This window comes from Sparus aurata, chromosome 17 (assembly GCF_900880675.1).
Source record: "Sparus aurata chromosome 17, fSpaAur1.1, whole genome shotgun sequence".
Classification (NCBI taxonomy): domain Eukaryota; kingdom Metazoa; phylum Chordata; class Actinopteri; order Spariformes; family Sparidae; genus Sparus; species Sparus aurata.
The window spans coordinates 14,329,483-14,351,125 of NC_044203.1; the positions used below are offsets into that span (position 1 = coordinate 14,329,483).

General features: G+C 40.6%; 1 protein-coding gene across 3 annotated transcripts in view; it reads left to right on the top strand.

The window, feature by feature from the left end:
* The window catches only part of LOC115566882 (C-C chemokine receptor type 2-like), a 41,548-nt gene extending 22,022 nt beyond the window's left edge, over window positions 1-19,526 (top strand). The window contains exons 2-7 of one of the 3 annotated variants that reach the window (XM_030392932.1): window positions 6,226-6,285; window positions 10,825-10,941; window positions 11,630-11,746; window positions 15,424-15,575; window positions 15,690-15,862; window positions 16,357-19,526. In XM_030392932.1, the coding sequence (XP_030248792.1) occupies window positions 15,428-15,575; window positions 15,690-15,862; window positions 16,357-17,061 (1,026 nt within the window). In that variant the 5' untranslated portion in view covers window positions 6,226-6,285; window positions 10,825-10,941; window positions 11,630-11,746; window positions 15,424-15,427 and the 3' untranslated portion in view covers window positions 17,062-19,526. The remainder of the gene's footprint in view (window positions 1-6,225; window positions 6,286-10,824; window positions 10,942-11,629; window positions 11,747-15,423; window positions 15,576-15,689; window positions 15,863-16,356) is intronic. The other 2 variants (XM_030392931.1, XM_030392933.1) reach the window with 2 other exon arrangements.
* The last annotated feature ends 2,117 nt before the right edge of the window (window positions 19,527-21,643 follow it).

Here is a 21,643-nt window from a genome sequence, read left to right on the forward strand (position 1 = left end):
AGCGGGGGGCAGAGCAGACCTCCGCTCTGTAACCATCTCTTACCACAAATAGAGACAAATACCACACTACTCTTCAACTTCAACTGAATGACAAAAAATCTGTAGTAGTCCTATAATTAATTCAGCCTCAGCTCCTTTCACACACACTCTGCGCCCTGCAGCTGTTTCTCCAAAACTATGCCCCCTTTTTTCAAAACTTGAATCTTGTTTTCTTCCACCTATTTACACTCGCTTTCAGTCGCTGCATTATTCGTAGGTATTCTATCGTTGCTCATTTTCACAAATAATTGTCACTTGTAATTTAGTTATTAAAATTCCGCCCAGTCTGCCCAATACTGTTCCTTCTTCTCCAAAGATAATCCTCAGTCGTCTGGTCGTCAGTAGCAACTGGGGCCGCCTGAGTCTTAGTGGGCACCTCAGGTACCATCCAAAACGTACTGTAGTGTCATTCTGAGTGACACCATGATTAGAGTCTGGTCCCACCACAGCCGCTGACAAGCTTGGTTGTATCTCTTATGTGTAATGACTATCCTGTTTCGGAGCACCAGCTAATTGCTTTTCACAAATGTGGAGCAACGGCTCTTATTGCTTTATCGTGAGAATGCTCTCTTATAATGCACAGGACATTCATCAGACTCAGCCTGGGCCTGGGTGCACAGACATTTGTCCCATGAATGCTGATAAAAGGCTCCAACTGAGAAAGGCTTGGATTGATTGTATATGCACGACCCGTAATGGTGAATTTACTGGGCCCACAGGGGAGTGCTGCTCCCTGTCTGTGTAATGCTTTGATCATTGCAAGACACCAGCAGCACTGGGCTTGTTCCCTACCTTTCACTCATCCTATTCCACAGCAATATATTAGCATATTGTGCTATAAAAGAGCTGTCGCCGGTAATCTCATGGCTTTTGGTTAACAATGTCTTTAAACAAGTTTGTTTTTCTTTGGTTGTGTGGAGATGCTGAGTGTTGGATGAAAGATTTGTCAGCTGCCGTTGTTGCTCTTAATGCTGTAGCAGCTTACTGTCGTCAGGGCATTGTCGTGATATAGCGCAACATACAGGAGCTCAGTGAACAATAAAGACCTTGTGATATTTGGCATAACTTTCATTGCATTTCATGCAACTTCTTGCAGCTAACTAAAGCTAGGCTGTAATTTCCATGTGAAAGGTTGGGGTGCACATACCCATAAGCACAAACTTGCCATTCATGACAGGAGAACAATCACTGCCAGGATAATGATTCTCAATAATTCACATACTTCATGTAAGGAAAAAATTCCATCTTCATGTTATTCAAAACTCATAAATATGTGAATTTCGCCAGCGTGAAATATTCCTCTGACTGCATCGCCTTAAGCAATGTCAAGTATGATAGGCTTTGTTTGAGTGTGGAGGTGGTAGGTCAGCAGGCAATGACCAGGCATCTATTTATTATTTTATATTATTGTGTTTATATCAGGTCTGATCTTGTTTGTCTGTTTGAGACATTTGTGAGTTCTGGAAATGTTTTAAGCTGTGCCCACATCGTGGGTGCAGCAAGCATCAGTTAAGAGTTGTTGAATTGTATTACTAATGAGTCCCACTGCAACAGAATGTCCAGATGTCAACAACATAGCCATGAGATGTGGTCTGCACCACTTGAAGGATATTGACCTAATGTCGTTTTCATACATGTGCTTTAAAAAGCTGGCCTCTGATTACATGCTAGATTTCACTGGATTTCATCACATCCTCTCAACTTATGCCTTTGTGCACGTGTCAAATATTTCACAATGTCTCTCATCTCTGTTGTTCAGCCAGAATAATTTGACGCTTGGATGGCCAAACGTTGTTTGTAAGTCAATGTTTCAAGTGCTTTAAGTGAGAGAGTCAATTTCAAATTGGACGTAGTCTGGGTTTAATCAAATGCCTTAGTTCAGTGATGACACTGTCCCTGCTGTGAGCCCATCGTGCTCGCACAGAGGAGGCCACCAAAAATATTCATTGCCACATAGCTCGCTGCGTTTGCACTTGAGGACATTGCTGAATCATGCAATTATAGTTTGGATGAGGAATGTCGATAGCTGCCTCATACTTGGGCAGAGATGGCTAAGGTCACACCTGTAATCATGTGGGAGCAGCACAGTCCATTGACACAATGATGAGACTCCACAGACAGTCGGGCAGAATTGAGATAGGGGCTGATTGCTCCTTATTGGAAGATAGAGTTGCGCTGTCATGAATGGTGCTGTCACACCGATGGAGATACGCACCGGTACTCACATGTTTGCTCAGGTCAGGGCCTGACACCCTGCCAGCAGGGCTTGTCTTGATGGATCGAATGTATAAGGGCCGCCGTGAACACTCAACAGTTGGAGGCAGGACATCGACTGAGCAGTGACTTCAGTGGAGTTGTGACTAATAAAAATGCAACTAATAAAGAATGTTAAGGGTCCACCTTTGATACTATTTATAAAGGGTTTGTAAGATGTAATCTATGGCTTTATTATTGGTTAATCAATATTTAGTAAAACTTTAAAGATTAGTTGTAAACTATTAATAAAAGCAGCACTTACATTGCCAGATTTGGAAAAATCCTTTGGACTGAACAGGCTCACAAAGATCTGGAACAAAATCCATCCAGTAGCAACTTTTTTAGGATTTCTCACTGAACATAACTTTTTTCTTTCTTTCTTTTGTTTTTGAAAGAATAGGATTTTCTCAGCTTGGCAATCCATAATTTGTTCATATTAATGGACTATGACAGATCTATAAAGCATCAGTATAAATAACTTATTGACCATTAGTTAGAACTTAAACTGTTTGAAAAATTGAAGCTGTATGTTAGGGGAAATGTCTGTGTTGAAACATTATGGGGCTTCATTATACCATTATAAAGCTGTAAAGTTTTGGACACACCAGCACTGAAGACATATATATTATTTTTCATTTTCTGACAGTGTTGACCTTTGAGGAAACTGGGAGTTCAAAATGGGGAAACCCTATCATAGCTCGTCAGCTGTGATTATTGTGCTTACCTGACTGCTCCACAAAAAATAAATAAATAAATAATGATAAAATATTCTAATGAAATGAGACAAATGGTACAAACACATCTTTTTAGTAAACTGTGTTAGTGGTTCCATTAGCCATTAACTCACAGCTAACTGAAAGTTGGCAAGCAATCAATGAGCTTGTTAGCTTGATATTGAATAAAAATATGTGCCATTCCAAAACTAATTGTCAGAGGAGAAGCGAAGGTAGAGTAGATGAATGAGTCCTCAAACCAGGAAACAAGTTATATTAGGACTTACGGTTCCCTCATCTAAAGGTCAACGGGTTTTTAAATGGGTTTTTAGTTAATCGCCTGAAAAAGGTCTGAAGACAGGCTTATGAGATTTACTGATGTTAGGTTGACCAACATAAAATTTGTCAGTAAATACCTCATGTTTGAATTAGAAAGCTTTTATTTGTCTTAAAAAAGGTGACTGCTAATATTTAGCTAAATGAGACTGCAGAGGTCGTCGGAGACATTTAAACGTCATCATAGTCCATCTTTACGTCAAAGTAATGTAAATTGACTATGCAACCAGGATTAAAGGGTCAAACTTTTCTGAAATCCTGCATGCAGTTAGCCAAGACAGTACATCGTCTTCCTCTGTCTTGATCTCTGGTTTGTCACTTCAGAGCTTCCACGATGAGCCGCGCACTCTGTGCTGCCACCCATTGGCTGGCGGTGTGTAATTCAGCTAAATGCCATTTGGCTGATAGAAAATTGCTCCCCAAGAGTGTCCTACCTCTTTGACATGGAGAAGAGCGAACTACACATGTACGGCTTATAATGACAGTCAATGGGGAAACGCACTGGGTGGAAAATTAAGTCACTTTTAATTAACTATAGACAATGGAGAACATTTCTAATCTACTGTTTTAATTGTAGATTATATTACTAACTCACTAAACCGTATTTACCTTGCTCAATAATTATGACTGCAATGTCGAGCCGAATAGGATTTCTTTTTTTAAAAGGGTAATATTGAGCCAAAACAAAACAAAACAAAAGTATCATCTTCAAAGAAGCTTTAATTCTACATCCTAGCGTCACACTGATTGTCACATCCTATCATTTATTTCACCCTTAATGAAACACCTGTGGGTTAATTGCATCAGGCTGATGATGACACCTGTTGCTCCCACGGTCTGTGTACAACTTACTCCAACAACATTCTATATGTGCTTCGCACATATAGGACTCCAGCAGGAATTGATGTCAACGCCTTTTTGTGTGAGCTGCTACCTGCTCGTTTGGAGCCTCTCATGTAGATGAATCATTAAAACTCACAGCGCCTCTCTGTCCACTTCACTCCAATTATTCTTAACAAGTGCTCACTTGGAGGTCATCATTATGCCAAACCGCCCCCCCACTTTGTGTCATTTCAAAAGCCACAGCGACGTGGTGGAACATGATGTGCTTCTCTTCCTTCAACTTACTCTTTCCTTTTTCTCTACACATGTACACATGCTGAGTCTTATAAGATGCCGTTAACGACTGTTCAGCTAATAACCCAAGCTCCATTCTTCCAAAATGTTGCTGTGTTTGCCTGTGTAAATCTGCAACTATTAAAGTGTTGCTTAATCTCAGTCTTCTATAGCCCTGGGCAGCACGTACAACGAGCTGAGAAAGACGGATGGTTAACTGCAAAAAATAAAAAATAAAAAAGCATCCAGTGTTTGGCTTCTTCAGTTTCGTGCTGCAGAGGCGCACACGGTGCTGGCATCCAGAATCTCTCATGTAAATGAGAGCCATTAAAGCAATGAATAGACATTTGGCTGCATTATTCTAATTAGACTGTCAGATGAGCTCCATTATATATTTTGAAAAATTGCTAAATGAATTGTTTTTCGCAGATAAACTGTGGCCTATATTATCAAGTCGGTGAAACATCATTGTTTACCTTTTCTCTGGGGTTCCAGAAAGCACAGAGCTTCATTAATTCAGAACTTCAGCGTATTTGTATTAGTACAAAAAATAGGCGCAATAAGAGGGAGCGACTCATCAGAATATTGTTAGCAGAATGTGCCTCAGTTATGGTGGATTGGGTCGGTTTATTAGCTTATTAGTGTGTGTGTGTGTGTGTGTGTGTGTGTGTATGTGTGTGTGTGCGCGTGCGTTGCCTCACCAGTCTAAACATCAAAGTCCCACAGCTACTGCCATTCAGGTGACAAATTTCAGGCACGATGTGTTTTGTTTGGCGAGATAGCTTGCCATGTGAGCACAGGCAGGGAAATGTATTAAAGGATTGCCAGAAGCATGTTTCCTCTCGTAATGATCCCCTCCCAAAATCACTGCCGCAGTTATTTCAGAAAATGCCTAATTTTGTATACCTACTCGAATCAAAGTGATCCATAGTAAACCACAGCAGGTGCTAGAGGCTTCCAACAACCTAATTGTGCTTTTCTAAATTTTAAATTGGCTCTTATTTGTTACACAGTTGCAGCAACATGTTTGTCTGCCCATCGGAGACTGCTGCACTACTTAGGAGCTTTAGCAGTCAAGCAGCAGTGAAACTGCTTAAATTTACATCAAGTATTGCCTCCTTGTCTGCCGTTTTACTTCATCAGAATGCCGTCATGTTCCGTGTTTGCTCTGCGCCTATGCGAAGCCTTCATCTATCCTGCTAAACTATACTGAGCAAAAGGTATGTTCGGCTCAACTGCCTGAGACTAACGAGCATATTTGAGCTGCTGTTGTTTCACGCAGAAGACGGTCCTCCTTTGATCTAAGCAATAATCTGTCTCTCGGAGTCTGCGAGCTATTTACAGAGGAGATTTATTTCACTGATTCTCTGTGTACAATGAAGCATCTGCTCCTGCCAGCTCAGGTAGAGAGGGGCTGTTTCAGACAGCGGTTCACTGAATATGTGCTAGTTTCTCTCAAACACACAGAGGAAAAAAATAAAGCTATTAATAGTCCTCTGAGTGTCCTCTGCGTGCTGCTAGATGTGTGTAACGCTCCTATCAACCAGTCGAAGTGGGAGGAAAATGTCCATTTATGAGCATAGCCCTCCTCCATTCTTGAAAGTGCCGCAGTAAAAAATGTAACGGGAGGAAACTTCTGTCCATTATCTGGCAACAGTGGACACAACTGTGTTATCATCTGCTCCACTGTGGCTTCAAATGAAATCAAAAAGGAGCGCTGAGTGAAATTTTCCGCTGGATTTGTCTTTTGCTTTTTATCTCCCAGCTCAAAGGTGGATTACGGCCCTGAGCGGTGTCTGCCAGGCCTTGAGGTATTCCCAGGCAGGTACAGTAGAGGTCAAGGTGCGAGAGCAATGCCGCGAGAACACCTTGAAATTCTGATGGTGCTTCTTCTCCCACAGGCTGCCTCTCACTTCCCCACTTTTCTGCCGCTCTTCTGTTTCTCTCCTGTGCACATTTCCTGTCGGTCCCTCCGTCTCTAGCTCCCATTTCTTTTTAACACCTCTTTCAACTTTTTTTTTTCCTGCGCTCAATGTATTCTCCTTGGCTCTCTTTGTGTAGGTGCAGGAGTCAGTGCTGCATCTTGTTTTTGTTGTGAACATTTGTATTAAAATGCCCTTGTATACAAACATGCAAATTTGAGGGCACAGAAAACAACAGAAGGAGGATTTTTTTCCAATCTGCATGCCGCTTTCCATCCTTGATTCATATTTAAAGAAGTAACTGTTATTATCTTTATAATTCGGCATATCTGGGAGGTCCATTTTCCCCTTGCTCACATAAGATGATGAAAGCATTTCAACATTTTAGCATCACAGTTATAGCCAGGATTTTACAAGTAGTCACAAGTTCAATTCCCTGTGTGCCAATAAACACAAGAAAAACCGTCAGTTTTAATCTATTGTACATTATATTCACTCCTGAAACTGTGCGTCATGTCTGTAATTATAAAACACAAGCTCATTTGGTACAATACTGTGGACATGGCATCAATGACCTCAGTACAGAGGACGCTATGGCCCTGTTAAGGATGTGCCACATTTGTTATATCGGGAGAATCCCTGAAGATGTATCACCAGATTTCTGAGACAGACAATAGGAGTTGTCACATATTGATTGGTAAAGTCTTTAAACTATTACCAAGCATCAACGACTGTTTCCAGTATCACATTATATTGTATCAGTTGTTTTATCTGGTTGATAGGATCTAATACATCCATTCATTCCAATAGTTTTTGAGGTTAATAATGTCGCAATCTAAATCAATTTTCTGACTCCTGATTCAGATATAACATTAACATTTTAATTTCAGGACATTCAGTCAGTTCAATCAATCAGGACAGCATTAAATAATTAGCAACATAAGAAGATCAGAATGATGAAAAATATATCCTGTGAGTGTGTTTGCCTTTGTGTGTGGGAGTCAGAGTGTTTGTTTGCTCACAAACATCCTCGTTGCTTACGGTGTCTGTCCTGAGAATTTCTCCTGGTAACACATTCAGTAAGATAGGATAAGTGCTGCTGCTGCAGCTGCTGCTGCTGCTGCTGACAAATTCCTCCTGTATACACCTATGATCATTGTTTGCATGGACAGCACTGACTGAACAAATTGCAGCTTGCAGGTCTCCATCAAACCTATTCTACCAGTATCCTGAAGCGTGTCAGGTGGAGGGGAGCCATGACAAAGGATTAAGTGGAGTCAATATCAATTTTAAATGGCTGTGGCTAAGAAAATCTGATTACTGCACCATGAAGATTCTTCTGATGCTCCTAACAGGCCATTATATACTAATCCTAAGGTATTGAAATGTACAGTGATATAGATCAGAGTATAATTTCGTGTCTAGTAATTTGTGATTATCAGACATGCACAGTGCTGGCTGAGTAAATGCTATTGTTCTGCATTCAGTCGATTTTAGACTCGACCTTTACAACAGTACTCAACCCAGTTTTCATTGTGAAACATTCAAACCGACAAGAGGAAAATTGAATTTGATCAAATATGTGATTATGTAAAGTATTACGAATGCTAATTACTCTTAAATAAACTGAATATAATCAAATATTGATCTAAAAGCCACAAGAAAGCTGTATCGTGACACTGTGTTCATGCCTACAGGCAGCTGGTCTGCATAGAGAAAGTGAATGCACATATATTATAAGTACTCCTGGCTGCAAGTGTGTGCAAAACAAGCAAAACTTTGTCAGTGTATGTGCAAGGTGAGAAGCTATCATTAGAATCAACGTGACGAAAGTTGTGTTTAAAGGTGTCTTGGGAACTTTTCCTTCTGATTTTCAAATGTTCTCTGGCAAATTATATGATGACATTTTTAATGATTTGCCTTAATACAATCTAGCACTACAGTCCTACCCTGCCCCCTGCCCCTGACCTTTTTGTATTGAAATTGTGTTGCATCTTTTCAAAACACAGCCTGCCTAATAACTGCGCCATAAGATGCAGGCTATGCAATGACTTACATGAGGTGCTCGGCAGAAGGAGACCCCTGTGCATGTATGCCTTTGTAATGCTAATGAAAATTATGATGTGCTCTTCAGACTGTGCACAAACACCGGGCACATGTGTGGATGAGGAGCTCGCTGCAGCAGTGCTCACCTTAGCTTTGTGCCTATGCATATTTGATATTGGAATATAAACCAACACTGCTACTTTGCTATTAAAATCTTTACAGGTTCATTACGGTGGCCATATCAACAGTGAGCCAAAAAAAAAGAAGCTTTTTCTAAAGATTGAAAACTAATGCAAGAGTAACTGCTGTTAAACAAACAGTATTGCAACAACAACGACTATATGTACACGGCCGCCTGCAGATGGTTTAACTCAGGACACACCAGATTGAACGAACAAAGCTCAGACTCTGATTCTGAAAGCACAGTTAAGATGCCTGGTACAGGGCGATACTAAATGTAAATCTGTGCTTTTGGCTTTTACCAACTGTGCAAACTCTTCGACTCAGGGAGAGTTCTGTTTACATTTTGATATCAGCAAAAAACAAAGCAGGTCTACTGTAGCATTTGTTCTCAGTACCTGGAAGTCATTTCCATCACCTGTATTTGAACTAATGTCAGGGAAATAATGAGGAAGCTCCGGTATTTGATGCTTTTGCAGGCGAGCTATTTCCCTGTGTGACAGTCACCACAAGTGGACATTATAGTAAATAATAAACTGGTTTATTCAAGCAAATCAGGGTGCAGATGCACAGCTAAACCTGCTATATAACTGTGTTCCTTCATACATCTAACCAGTATTATAGGTTCAACCTTCAACTATTTAATATTCATATACTTGACATACTGTGAGGCACTTTGGAGAAAATACTCAAAGAGTGAATGTAGTGCAAGGGAGGCCTCCAAAATTAATCCTCATAATTCTTCAGTCAAATTAAGTTTATTCATTAAGATTTCCCTCTCAAAGACCCAACATTTTCATTTAAAACCAGTAAATGAGAACAGCAGTTGGATATGAAAATGATGCCTGCAGCACTCATTGAAAACATAGAAAAACCTCACCAGGAAGAAAAGTTATCTAAAATGAGTCATAGAAAGGAATCCTCCTTTAGGGAGGACAGGTATGAAGAAAGTCGGCAAGGATCAAATGTTTTTCACAAAGCGCAGCACAGAGAAAACACACAGAGTAAGAACACGTCCACTACAGTCAGCACTGGCATGAACACAGTGTTTGCCATACTTTGGCTTTTACAAGACTCTCCCAGATAGATACAATCAGAATTCAAACTTTTCCAATCAAGCATACAGGCAAGCGAACAATCACGGTCAGGCTGGTTCTAATTTCAGTTTAAGGTGGGTTGATTTATTCACAATGTCAACTCGTACAGTAACAGTCAACCTTAAAAGCTGTTACTGGTAGCTGCCGAAATTATGCCCAGTGTTTCCGATACATGGGTTCTACCTGGGCTCAGTGTTAGATGAATGGAGTCATGTGACAGTCCACAGCTTTTTAGTTTGATTTAAAATCGTGTACACTGTTAGAAATGTAGCTTCACTTAAGTCAGATATGATGATAATATATTATACGTATATATTTTGTTGAAGTTCAAGAAATAAACGTTTCCTGACAAACCAGTAAGGCTAGTGATATAATGAGCACTTTTGGCCATGTCAGTGACGGAAGTCAGGTGTCTGATGTGAATGGAAGTTGATGTTGAGCCAACCCAGATGACACCTCTAGACTCCTGGATTAAAGATTCACATACTGTTTCGTCACACAACCCACTATCACACGCTGTGCCGCCTGTCATTACAACCACAATTTGATTGTCAACCTCTGGTTGATATCTGAATGGCATGTGACCATGTGAACAAGGAAAATGTGCTTAAAAGGAGAGGGTGGAAACACTTAGTCCAGACTGCCATCTCTAGAAAACAATAGTTAACAGATTAGAACTATAGATTCATGTATATTTATAACATACATGCTGATAAGGAGGGTTCACTTGTCTGTGATTTCACCCACCTTTGGAAATGAATTAGTTTATTACAATGAGTACAATACATCAAAAAAAAAAAAAAAACTTCCTGAAGCTAGCAAAGCAAGCAGTGGGTGGTGACTCAGTAATCACTAATCATACACCGGGTGCCTGCTGGTCCAGTAAGAGTTGCTCTACAGCTTTTAAAATCTGTGGACTTGTTGTTATTTGTATCAGCAGACACTGGCTCTTACATGAGCATTTCAAGGCAATTCTCAGGAAGTAACAAACCACATTTTCTCACATATATAAAACCCACAAATACACCTAGAGCTGGGTTAGGGGTCATGCACATTTCTCACACCCTCTCTTTCCGGTGTGGAAAGTCTGCAAGCCATTTCGTATTTTTTTGTTTACAGTGTCTGATCAGATTGGAGGCACAGCTGATAATTTTTTGTTCATCTGGCCGTCCACCTCTGCCTCTCGGGATCCACAAAGAACACTGCTAACAGCTATTCTGTTGGCAGCACTAGCAGGTAAACGTATTCTTAGTTTTTCTACCACTTTAACATGTACAGTGCATGTTTTTACGTGATTAATCCAACATGTCTGTCACTGATTATTCTGTAGCCTGTAACATCGCAAACACACTAATAGTTGGATGCAGCTGACTCAGAGTGGAAATACTCGTATGGCATACTACAAACATATAGGGCTGGAAGTGATGGATTGAAGAACAGAAAAGGTGAAATGCCTTTTTAGTCATGTTTCCTGTATTTGTTCAGTTATATCATATCTGATAAGGAGGTTTCACTTGTCAATGTGATTTCACCCACCTTTGGAAATAAATTAGTTTATTAAATGAGTACAATACATAAAAAAAAAAAAAAAAAAAAGTAAAACTTCCTGAAGCTTCAAAAGCTATCCCAAAGCAAGCAGTGGGTGGTGACTCAGTAATCACTAATCATACACCGGGTGCCTGCTGGTCCAGTAAGAGTTGCTCTACAGCTTTTAAAGTCTGTGGACTTGTTGTTATTTGTATCAGCAGACACTGGCTCTTACATGAGCATTTCAAGGCAATTCTCAGGAAGTAACAAACCACATTTTCTCACATAAAACCCACAAATTCACCTAGAGCTGGGTTAGGGGGGCATGCACATTTCTCACACCCTCACTTTCCGGTGTGGAAAGTCTGCAAGCCATTTCGTATTTTTTTGTTTACAGTGTCTGATCAGATTGGAGGCACAGCTGATAATTTTTTGCTCATCTGGCCATCCACCTCTGCCTCTCGGGATCCACAAAGAACACTGCTAACAGCTATCCTGTTGGCAGCGCTAGCAGGTAAACTTATTCTTAGTTTTTCTACCACTTTAACATGTACAGTGCATGTTTTTACGTGATTAATCCAACATGTCTGTCGCTGATTATTCTGTAGCCTGTAACATCGCAAACACACTAATAGTTGGATGCAGCCCACTCAGAGTGGAAATACTCGTATAGCATACTACAAACATATAGGGCTGGAAGTGATGGATTGAAGAACAGAAAAGGTGAAATGCCTTTTTAGTCATGTGTCCTGTATTTGTTCAGTCATATCATATCTTACACTCTTTTCTTGCTTTGGGTCCATGGTAGAGGAAATCTATTTTCATCCCGCTCCAACATATTTATGTTCAAATGATTTCCAGAAGAGATTGATGATATCGGGGTCATCAGTCATTTCCATAGCCGACCATTAAATTTTTTTTTTTTTTCAATGTGACAGCACTTGACGGACGGCAACAGTTATGAGATGATTATCCATCATTATTGCATAACTCAAATGTTCCTGTTCTCGATTTCTTGAGTGTGCAGAGAAAGCAGAAGTGCTGTCATCATGTTACAGACTAAAGGTTAATTGAAAAGCACTCAAAGCAGTAAAGAATAGTGGACAGAGCCGCTGTGGCGTTATCCATAGTTTTGTGAAGTCCTGGTATGGTGGAGTGCCAGACTCCACCTCACTCTGACTCGTCAAAAAATAAGAATTTGAGAGTGTGGGTCCAGCCAAAGGGCAAATGGCGTTAATGAAACACCCCCACTTGCCCAAGGTTACCAAGATAGCCAAGCAAATTTTCCTCACGTAATTCGTCTGAATTTGACTGTGAGATCATTTGTGTTTATATGAGTTACTCGCGTGAGTCTGACTTTGGGTTAATTAGTGAAGAAGTGAAGCAAAGTTCCCTTCCATTCAGCTGTCAAATAATAGAGAATTACAGTGGATTACAGTGGATTTAGGCAGCTCTTCCTTTACTGCTGCAGAGGTTAAGAAGCAAGAGTGAAGAGTGGTAAATACTTATTATAAATAGTCTATACCCTCAAAAGCTTCAAACATACACTCTGGGCTGTCGTTCAATCCGGGTGTTCATTCCCCCAAAAGCTCCGGGCTCTGCCCATGGCTGTCTCCTCTAGAGCTCACTACCTGCCACAGCTGTCTGCCAGTCAATGCGAACAGGGTCACATGTTGTTCCAAAACACCGGTGTCTGTCGCCCAGTTCTGGGCTTTTAGCTCAATTAACCGCACAGCGAGCCATATTATTGCCATGAAATTTGCATTTAAAAAGTGACCCCTTCAGGCACCAACATCACAAACGCCGCCAAGTGACGGAAATAAGCTGAGGTGGAGCCTGGTAGAAAGCTCAACGCTAGCTGTCACTCAAAGCAACCACGGCCTCAGTTATGCTTAACTTTAATCTAAACAAGTCAGTTATATAAAAAAATAACCCAAGTGTGTATCATATTTCTTTAGCATATTTGAGAGACCTTGATCCGAAATCATCTTCGACTGAGAAGAAGTATTTAAAGTCGAGACAACTCTTCAATGCTGACATGCTCACAGCATCTTCTGCTGTGTCTGTATCAGCTCAGTACATCATTTGATCGCGTTTGAACTTTCTCACAATCTGAGAAACAGACTTCTTCAGTCTAAAAAGTAAGAGTAAACCACCTACACTGTCTGTAGGCTGCTAAATCAACCTGCAGGTTTATTTCGCTGTGCACTACTAAATCTTCACCAGATACTCAAATATACTGCCATGTACTGACAACAATTCAACACAAAAGCCATCACAAGGTGCACCATTACACATGTTGTAGCTGTGCTGAAATGTGTGTGTGGTTTGACATGTGTTGGCCAACCAAAACAAGTTTGAATAATACATGCACACAAATGATGGACCATGATGACCATCCCTGTGCAGAGTCACAGGAATAGTCATGAAAGTTGTGACAAAAAGAGGGCATGTAGAGAGCCATATATATTCGTGTCATCAACACCTTGGAGCCTTTAGCCTTGGTGAATAACTAAGTCTAGCTGATTGCTGTGGAGCTTCCATAAATGGTATGCAGCTCTTGACCTTCAGCACTTGTACCTCCCTTGGATCCACGTTAATTACCGGTCAGTCTCTGCTACCTTCTCGACCAGTGCAACATAACCTTCCCATTCACATTGTCACCTGACCTGTTGCATTGCCTATGCCCATTTTGTGATGGTCATCAAAGCACATACGATCAAAGCTGAACTGAGCGACATTAGCTTCTTCCCTACGACTCCATCCAGCAGATCAGCAACCCACAAATAACTCCACTTCTTACATGACTTCTACGCCACGAGCCCTGCCTCGTCCCTCCTACCGCAGATGTCAGTCTGCATCAACAGCATCCACTCCAGATACAGGACTCCTCCTGTTGCTCAAACGTTAGAAGCCATGTTCTTATTTGCTTTTTTTCTGTTTCCTCAGATGGCTCGAAAATACCGCCTCAACCCTTCCCTTTGACCCACATTGTCATGGCATTCCGCTTAAAGTGAACTAAAAACAATAATTTCAGTCAGATTACACCCAACTTTCACTTCAAAGTCTAATCAAAACTGAATCCTTTGGAGACTCTTGCAAACTACTTGCAATTCTAGAAATCCAACAGCATACCACTGATAGATCCTTTCTTCATCTCTGAGTCTAGACAGACAGGGAAAGCCTCAAGCCTGGCACACAAATCACTGTTTCACTAATAAGTCCCTCATTATAGTTTAGACACTTTTATTTGCACAAGATGACAACTCCCGCAACTGCCTCAATTTTGCGTTTGACACACTTGGCCAGTTTCATGACACCTGTAGCAGCAGATCTGTGCCAACCCTCAACCTAAAAAAAAAAAACAACCTAAAGGGGGAGGTACAATTTATCACAGAGTCATCAGTTTGACTTTTGCAGTCTGCGAAGGTCTGAATTGGTGCCAAAGCAAGCTATTGTGCTGATAGTGAGGTTGAAAAGTTTGAGATTGTTTGAGGTTTTGAAAGAGTTGACATAAATGTGATTATTGTCACACTGGTATAAGGTTTGTGGTATTCAGAAAGATAAACATTAAATCCATTAATCCAGACGGGTGATGGTGGCTGAAAATGCCCCCAAATTTTAGATTTCTGTCACATTTGGGAAAACAGTGTTTTCGGTCTGAGATAGAAGCAGTTGGACTAAGATTATGGTTTGCATTTGCTTAGATTTGGATTATTAATATCCTACTATTGTCGGATAATGACCACAAACACACCTCAAATCTTTGTAAGAACTACTTGAGGACCTAAAGACCATATGAGTGCTGACTCTCCTCTGCGGCAGGTTGAGTGCATGCTATCATTAAAGTCAGCGGTAGAAATAGAATAGATTTTCTAAAATTCACATGCAGTTTTCAGAGATTCAACTTTTCACTCGTATTGTTAAACTTAAATTATCACATGTAATAAAAAAAATAGTATCTGATATGAAATCAAATGGAAAGTAGAAGTATTTTTGACTAGTGCTCACTACTGGTCAACCCTACAGAACATCAATGTTTTTTTTTACTCTATCTTTTCACTCTAGATATTTTGTACTTTGTGTGGTTTTGTATTGTGTCTAATCAAATATGTCCATTAACATTAAATCTAAATCAATCTAAACTGTGTTCACCTGTAAACCATGCATGTTCTGTTCATCCTCACACAGCGACATGAACCTATCAGAGAACGACTCCTCCATGTACTTGGAGACGTACGACTATGGGCCCGCCTGTGAGATGGATCTCAGTCCAGATCTGCCTGATGGAGCCAGGCTTATGACGGTTCTTTGCTATGTGATATTTGTGTTAGGCCTTCTAGGTATGTTCAATAAGGTTTGAATCTTTAAAGAGAAAAAGAAACATGTATAACTCTCTCAGCTCATGTTATGGTATTAACCAGAATGCAATGAAACAATTTGAATTGATTCCACAGGCAACACCACAGTTCTCTGGGTTCTCCTCCGGCACATAAAGCTGAAGACTATGACGGACGTATGCCTCCTCAACCTGGCCCTGTCTGACCTCATACTGGCTGCATCCCTGCCCCTCTGGGCCGTCAATGCCCAGAACCTTGCATTGTGCAAACTGATGACAGGAGTCTATCAGGTGTTTTTTTTATTATCTTTATTATGTAGAACACCCAGAAAGTATTAAATCACTCATATTTTGATAATGTAATACTCACAGCTGAATGATACTTGGAAGCGGAATTCATAAAGAGGCAAATTAATTATTATTCATTAAAACCTCTTCCTCCTACATCCAGACTTTGTTTTCCTTTGTGGTTTGGTTGATACGGTGTGAAAAGTCATGTTTAGGTTGGTGCATTCACTGCCTAACAAATCTGAAATGTCATTGCATAAATACGAGGATGGAGAGTATAAAATGATTGCTAATAATCTGTATTTCTTGCTAAGTGCAAGATAATAGTGAAGATATTCTCTCAGTAATCATGGTGAGATCGAGTGATCTCAGGTGAAACAGCTCTCCGTTTAATGTGGCTGTATGAAGAATCTCACTGCGCCCTGTAAAGACTGACACCTGTCTCTGTATACCACATCCTGCTCTGACTCTGCTCCCCCCTCTGCTCCTCTGTTCAGCTGGGTTTCTACAGTGGGACAGTGTTTGTGACCCTGATGAGCGTGGACCGCTACCTGGCCATCGTCCACGCTGTTGCAGCCATGCGAGCCCGGACCCTTCACTATGGAATTATAGCCAGTGTCACTATCTGGGTCATATCCGTCATTGCCGCGGCCCCTCAGGTGATCTTTGCCTCCTTGGAGATAGATCCGGATGATAACAGCGTCCAGTGTCAGCCACTCTATCCAGAGGACACGGAGAACTTTTGGAAGATGCTGCGAAACTTCAGTGAGAACACGGTGGGCCTTTTTCTGTGCCTCCCCATCATGATTTTCTGCTATGTGAAAATCCTGGTTGTGCTGAACAAGTGTAGAAACTCCAAAAAGGACAGAGCTGTAAAGCTGATATTTTCTATAGTGTGTGTGTTTGTGGTGTGCTGGGTCCCCTACAATGTCACAGTCTTCCTTCAGACACTGCAGCTGTTCGACCTCCTAAACAACTGCGAGGCTATAAAAAAAATCAGCTCTGCCATTCACTACGCTGAGATTATTGCACTGTCTCACTGCTGTGTAAACCCAGTCATCTATGCATTTGTAGGGGAAAAGTTCAAGAAGTCACTGGGCAAAGTGCTGACTAGATACCCCTGCTGCATCCCCCAGCACCACAGCAGATGGATGTCCAGCAACAGAGACGCCATTGAGAAAGAGACGTCCGACACAACCTGATCATTAAGAATAATGAACACACCCTGCTCCTGCATTAGTGTCCGATGACGTGTCTTGGTCTTTGAGAGCCCTCTCGTACACGGAGAGAATAGGCTCAAGTGTTGTAGCATAGCTTTTTTATGAGAACGGCTTGTCATACAGTGAGTTATTTGGGCGATGATCATTGCATTCATATATACAGTGGTTTTGCATCTGTAGTTGTGAGGCAATTAAAAAAAATACTTCATTACTTAAGCACAAGGTGGAGTTAAAGAGATATCTGACATGAGAGACTACTTGGATGATTTTCAGGCAGTCTTTCGTGGCAGCTTGTAATTATTTGAAAAGAAGTGTGCACAGCAAAATCCCTGCATCATATAACAACAACCTCCCTGAGAAACAATCCAGTGTTTGGTTATCCTCCTATACAATTTAGCCAATCCAGCATGTCTCCCTACACAGAGAAAATAATTAGCTTCCTATATGCCGGTCTGTTTTGAACTGCCTATTAAGACTCCCAGAAGTTTCACTCTCTCCTTCATAATCTTCTTATTTTGACATATGACAAGTGCTGCAGCAATATCATGACAGTCATTGTTGCAACTCTCTCAAGTGTTACACAGAGAAATTCATACCAGAATACAACATTTAAAAAACAGTGAAGGTAGGGAGCGTCACTGTCTCCGGTTTGATGTCAGCCGGGGAATGTTGCGTGTCATATCCTTCTCTCTCCCCATTTCTTGTTGGCCTCTATCTCTACTTCAAAAAGGCAAACCAAAAAAATTGAACTAAAGACAGGAAAGTTGGAAGAAGGAAGAAGGAAATAGTCGATATAAAAGAAAATCTTATCATCAGATGCATTTACTTGACATGTACTCAAATAAGAGTCTAAATGAACACCAGTCACTAACTCTATCAGCACCACCAAGCCCAGAAAGGCAGGCTTTAACATTCGCCTATATTTTTGGACCATATAGCTTCACTCACTCATTCAGCAGCGCAGGTCAGCTCATGAAGGGCGACCAAGTAATTCATAGCTCTTAAAAAATCATTGCCAACCAACAGGTCAGATAATATTCACCATGACTCTGATCATTAACCCTTTGCTTTTGGACCTCAGTTTGTTTTATTACATATCACATGAAAGTGGAAATGATTTCTCAACTGGAGCTCCACTCAGAATATACTACTGCTAACTTTAAAGACCGCCTATATGTACTGTAAATAAAGGGGTGTCATTCAACATTCAACAAAAACAATGGTGGTGAGGACAGCGGAACGCTCCCTCCTTTCCTTTATCATGAAGTACCCTCCTTCACATCAGTCACCATATAAATGCAAATCAGGAGATGATTCAGAGCTACAGCATAGACAACTTACTGACACTTTTTGTGAATAACGTTACCAATTCTTCCATTTAGCCCATCTGTTTGACGCTGAATTACTTTGGGAAACCAGTGCCATTTTATTGTTTCCAACTTCCTTGTTCATACCACATTCTGCTCTAAGCTATTACATCCAATTTCCACCCTGATGATTATTATGTAGTAGATACTAATAGAATAATGATGGAAGAATAGGAGAGTGCAGGGGTAATTAGAAAGCAGTGGGTCACCATGTTTGCCCAGAGGAGGATGCAGAGGGAATTACCTGGCCCACAGACAGAGGAGACAGGAGGAGGGAGGAGGAAAGAGAGTGTGGAAGGAGAAGAAATATTATATAAATGTGCAGGAGATGAAAGAAAGGAAACGAATAGAGAGGGGGACAGAAAGAGGGGAAAAGACTCAAGTAGTGGAGTAAGATGGAGACAGAAAAAGAGAGAGAAAGGCGACAAGAGCGAGGAAAGAAAAAAATGAGACTTGTTTCATCTTGAAATGATGGAATGAGCTACCGCCCCAGAGCTCTGTTCCATAGGCCGCCTTCTGTTGTCGAGCTGCGGAGGAGACATGGAGGGAGGAGATGGGGAAAGAGAAAGAAAAAGAGAGAGCAAAGTGGCCATGGATATGTTCGTGAGTGTGTGTCGGTATATATGTAATGAGTGTGTGTATCCAAGCCATAATTCCATAAAAAGCATTTGTCCGCCTACTGCGCAGCCTTAAATGCTGCTCACTCATTCTGCTGCATGACTAATTATGATCAAAGACAGATTAACCCATGGATCTCTGCAGTCAGATGTGGAAAAAAAAAGCCTTGTATGTCGATGATGTTCTGTTATTCACGTTAAGTGTCTCCGTTTTTTTGTGCTTAATCAATTATTAACAACATTTGTTTATATTCATCTTGAGAAAAATGCCCATCAAGAGATTAAGGCCCTTCAGTAGTAGATATTCATGTTAGCTTTCTGAACACGTTTGACAGATTTCTGTTTATTTCTTTATTTTTTAATCCCGCATGTTAACGACTTTGAAGTGTAATGTTACAAGAGCAAAGAAAAATGATTTTACATCATCTTCAGAACTCTTTCAAAGGATGCTCTGTAATAATTAAAAGGCTGGTTCTCTATATTTTATTCTCTTATCAACAGATACAGTTTTTCTCCTGTGATGCTTTAAGCATTAAAAAAATAATAATACAAAATTTGAAAAACTCAAGCGTAACTTGCCCTTCTAACTTGGGTAGAGCCGTACCAAACGCTCATTAATTCCAGTCTTATGTTAACAGTGGAAAAGTGACCAAACAAAGTAGGCCTTCACTTAAACACAATCAACATACTTACTCAGAAATAGACAAAGCAAATGGAGGAGCTTCTCACTGCTGAGAATTTAAACTTATTGTGGATGGTGGTGAAACAGCTCCCAGAATGCCTCAGGAAGCCAAATATAAGTTTATTGGCAGCAGCATTCAAAGGTCCCATATTATACTGTTTTTCATCAATTTCACACAGCTGTCAGAGGTCCAACAACTCCTAATTCGATATGCCTTGCCCCAAACCCATCCGTGGTCCTGAATTTCAGCTGTCTAAAAGTCGCTCAAGTGAGCTCTACTCAGAGCAGGCTGTTTCTGTGCCTGCACCTTTAAATGCTAATGAGCTCTACTGTCAATGCCTACTTGGAGAGCCTTGCCTGCTACATGCCCATAGACATATATACATAGACGCCTCATTGAGCGCTGGACCGTACGTCGACGTCGCCGCCATATTGGAGGAGGCAGATCCGCCCCGTGAACTAATACGAGTCAATGGAGTGAACTTTATAAAGCTCCTTCTACAAAGTGCTATAAGTTAATGTGTCTCATTTACACATTCACACACATACGGATATATTCAGGAAACAGAGAGGAACCAAAAACAACGTCTGTAACGTTCTCTGAGGATTATAAATGTTAGCTAATCCTCATATGTTCAGTATACTGGTCGGCACCAAACCATTTTATAATGTTTTTATGAGTGTTTACAGCTGCTAATGTATGTAACGCTGTTACTGTGATGATACATGACAGTTAAATATTCAATCTGTCCATAATAACCACATCCTGACATGCAAATGAGACATCTGTCCGCCATACTGTCAACTTGGTTAATCTAATTTAACTTTATATGGACAACTGACTGCATAATATACGAATCAGAATCAGAAATACTTTATTGATCCCCGATGGGAAATTCAAGCGTTACAGCTGCTCCCATTCAAAGTCAAGAATATGCAGAAAATACTACTACTATGATTTCACTAATAATAATGTTGAAAACTATATATGGTGCATATTTATAATAGTAGCCTGCTGATACTTCACTTTTTTTTTACCATGAAATGTTATTTTATACCATATTTGTCATGGTGTGTATCTCTTCACTGCTGTTGCAGTTTCTCATCTTGATTTGCAGACTTTATTTTTGTCGCCATGATATTATTAGTCAAAAATCACTGTATTTATAAAATGACGGTGTTTTTGATTCACACAGATGCCACATTTGCATGTCAGGATGTGGTTATTGTGGACAGATTAAATATTTAACTGTCACGTATCATCACAGTAACAGCGTAACATACATTAGCAGCTGTAAACACTCATAAAAACATTATAAAATGGTTTGGTGCCGACCTGTATACTGAACATATGAGGATTAGCTAACATTTATAATCCTCAGAGAATGTTGTTTTTGGTTCCTCTCTGTTTCCTGAATATATCCGTATGTGTGTGAATGTGTAAATGAGACACATTAACTTATAGCACTTTGTAGAAGGAGCTTTATAAAGTTCACTCCATTGACTCGTATTAGTTCACGGGGCGGATCTGCCTCCTCCAATATGGCGGCGACGTTGACGTATCGCAGCAGCGGGCCAACCCGCTCAATGAGGCGTCTATGTATATATGTCTATGTACATGCCCCTCTCAGGGAGATGATGCTGCTTACGCTAGCGGTAGCATGCGCTAATGTTTACGGTGTATGTATCGCTATGGCACGCTGAGATTTTTTCGTTCAACCGAACCAGTTTAACCCAGGATCGGATCCAGGAGGAGAGGCTCCTGAAGAAGTACAGACTCTGCAGCTGCAGCAAGACATTTCAGAATGGTTTTTGTGTCTGAATAATGTTAGTTTATTCGTAAGTGTTGTTACAGTTACTAGCATGTAGCTAATGGCTAACAGCTAGCTAGTTCCAAA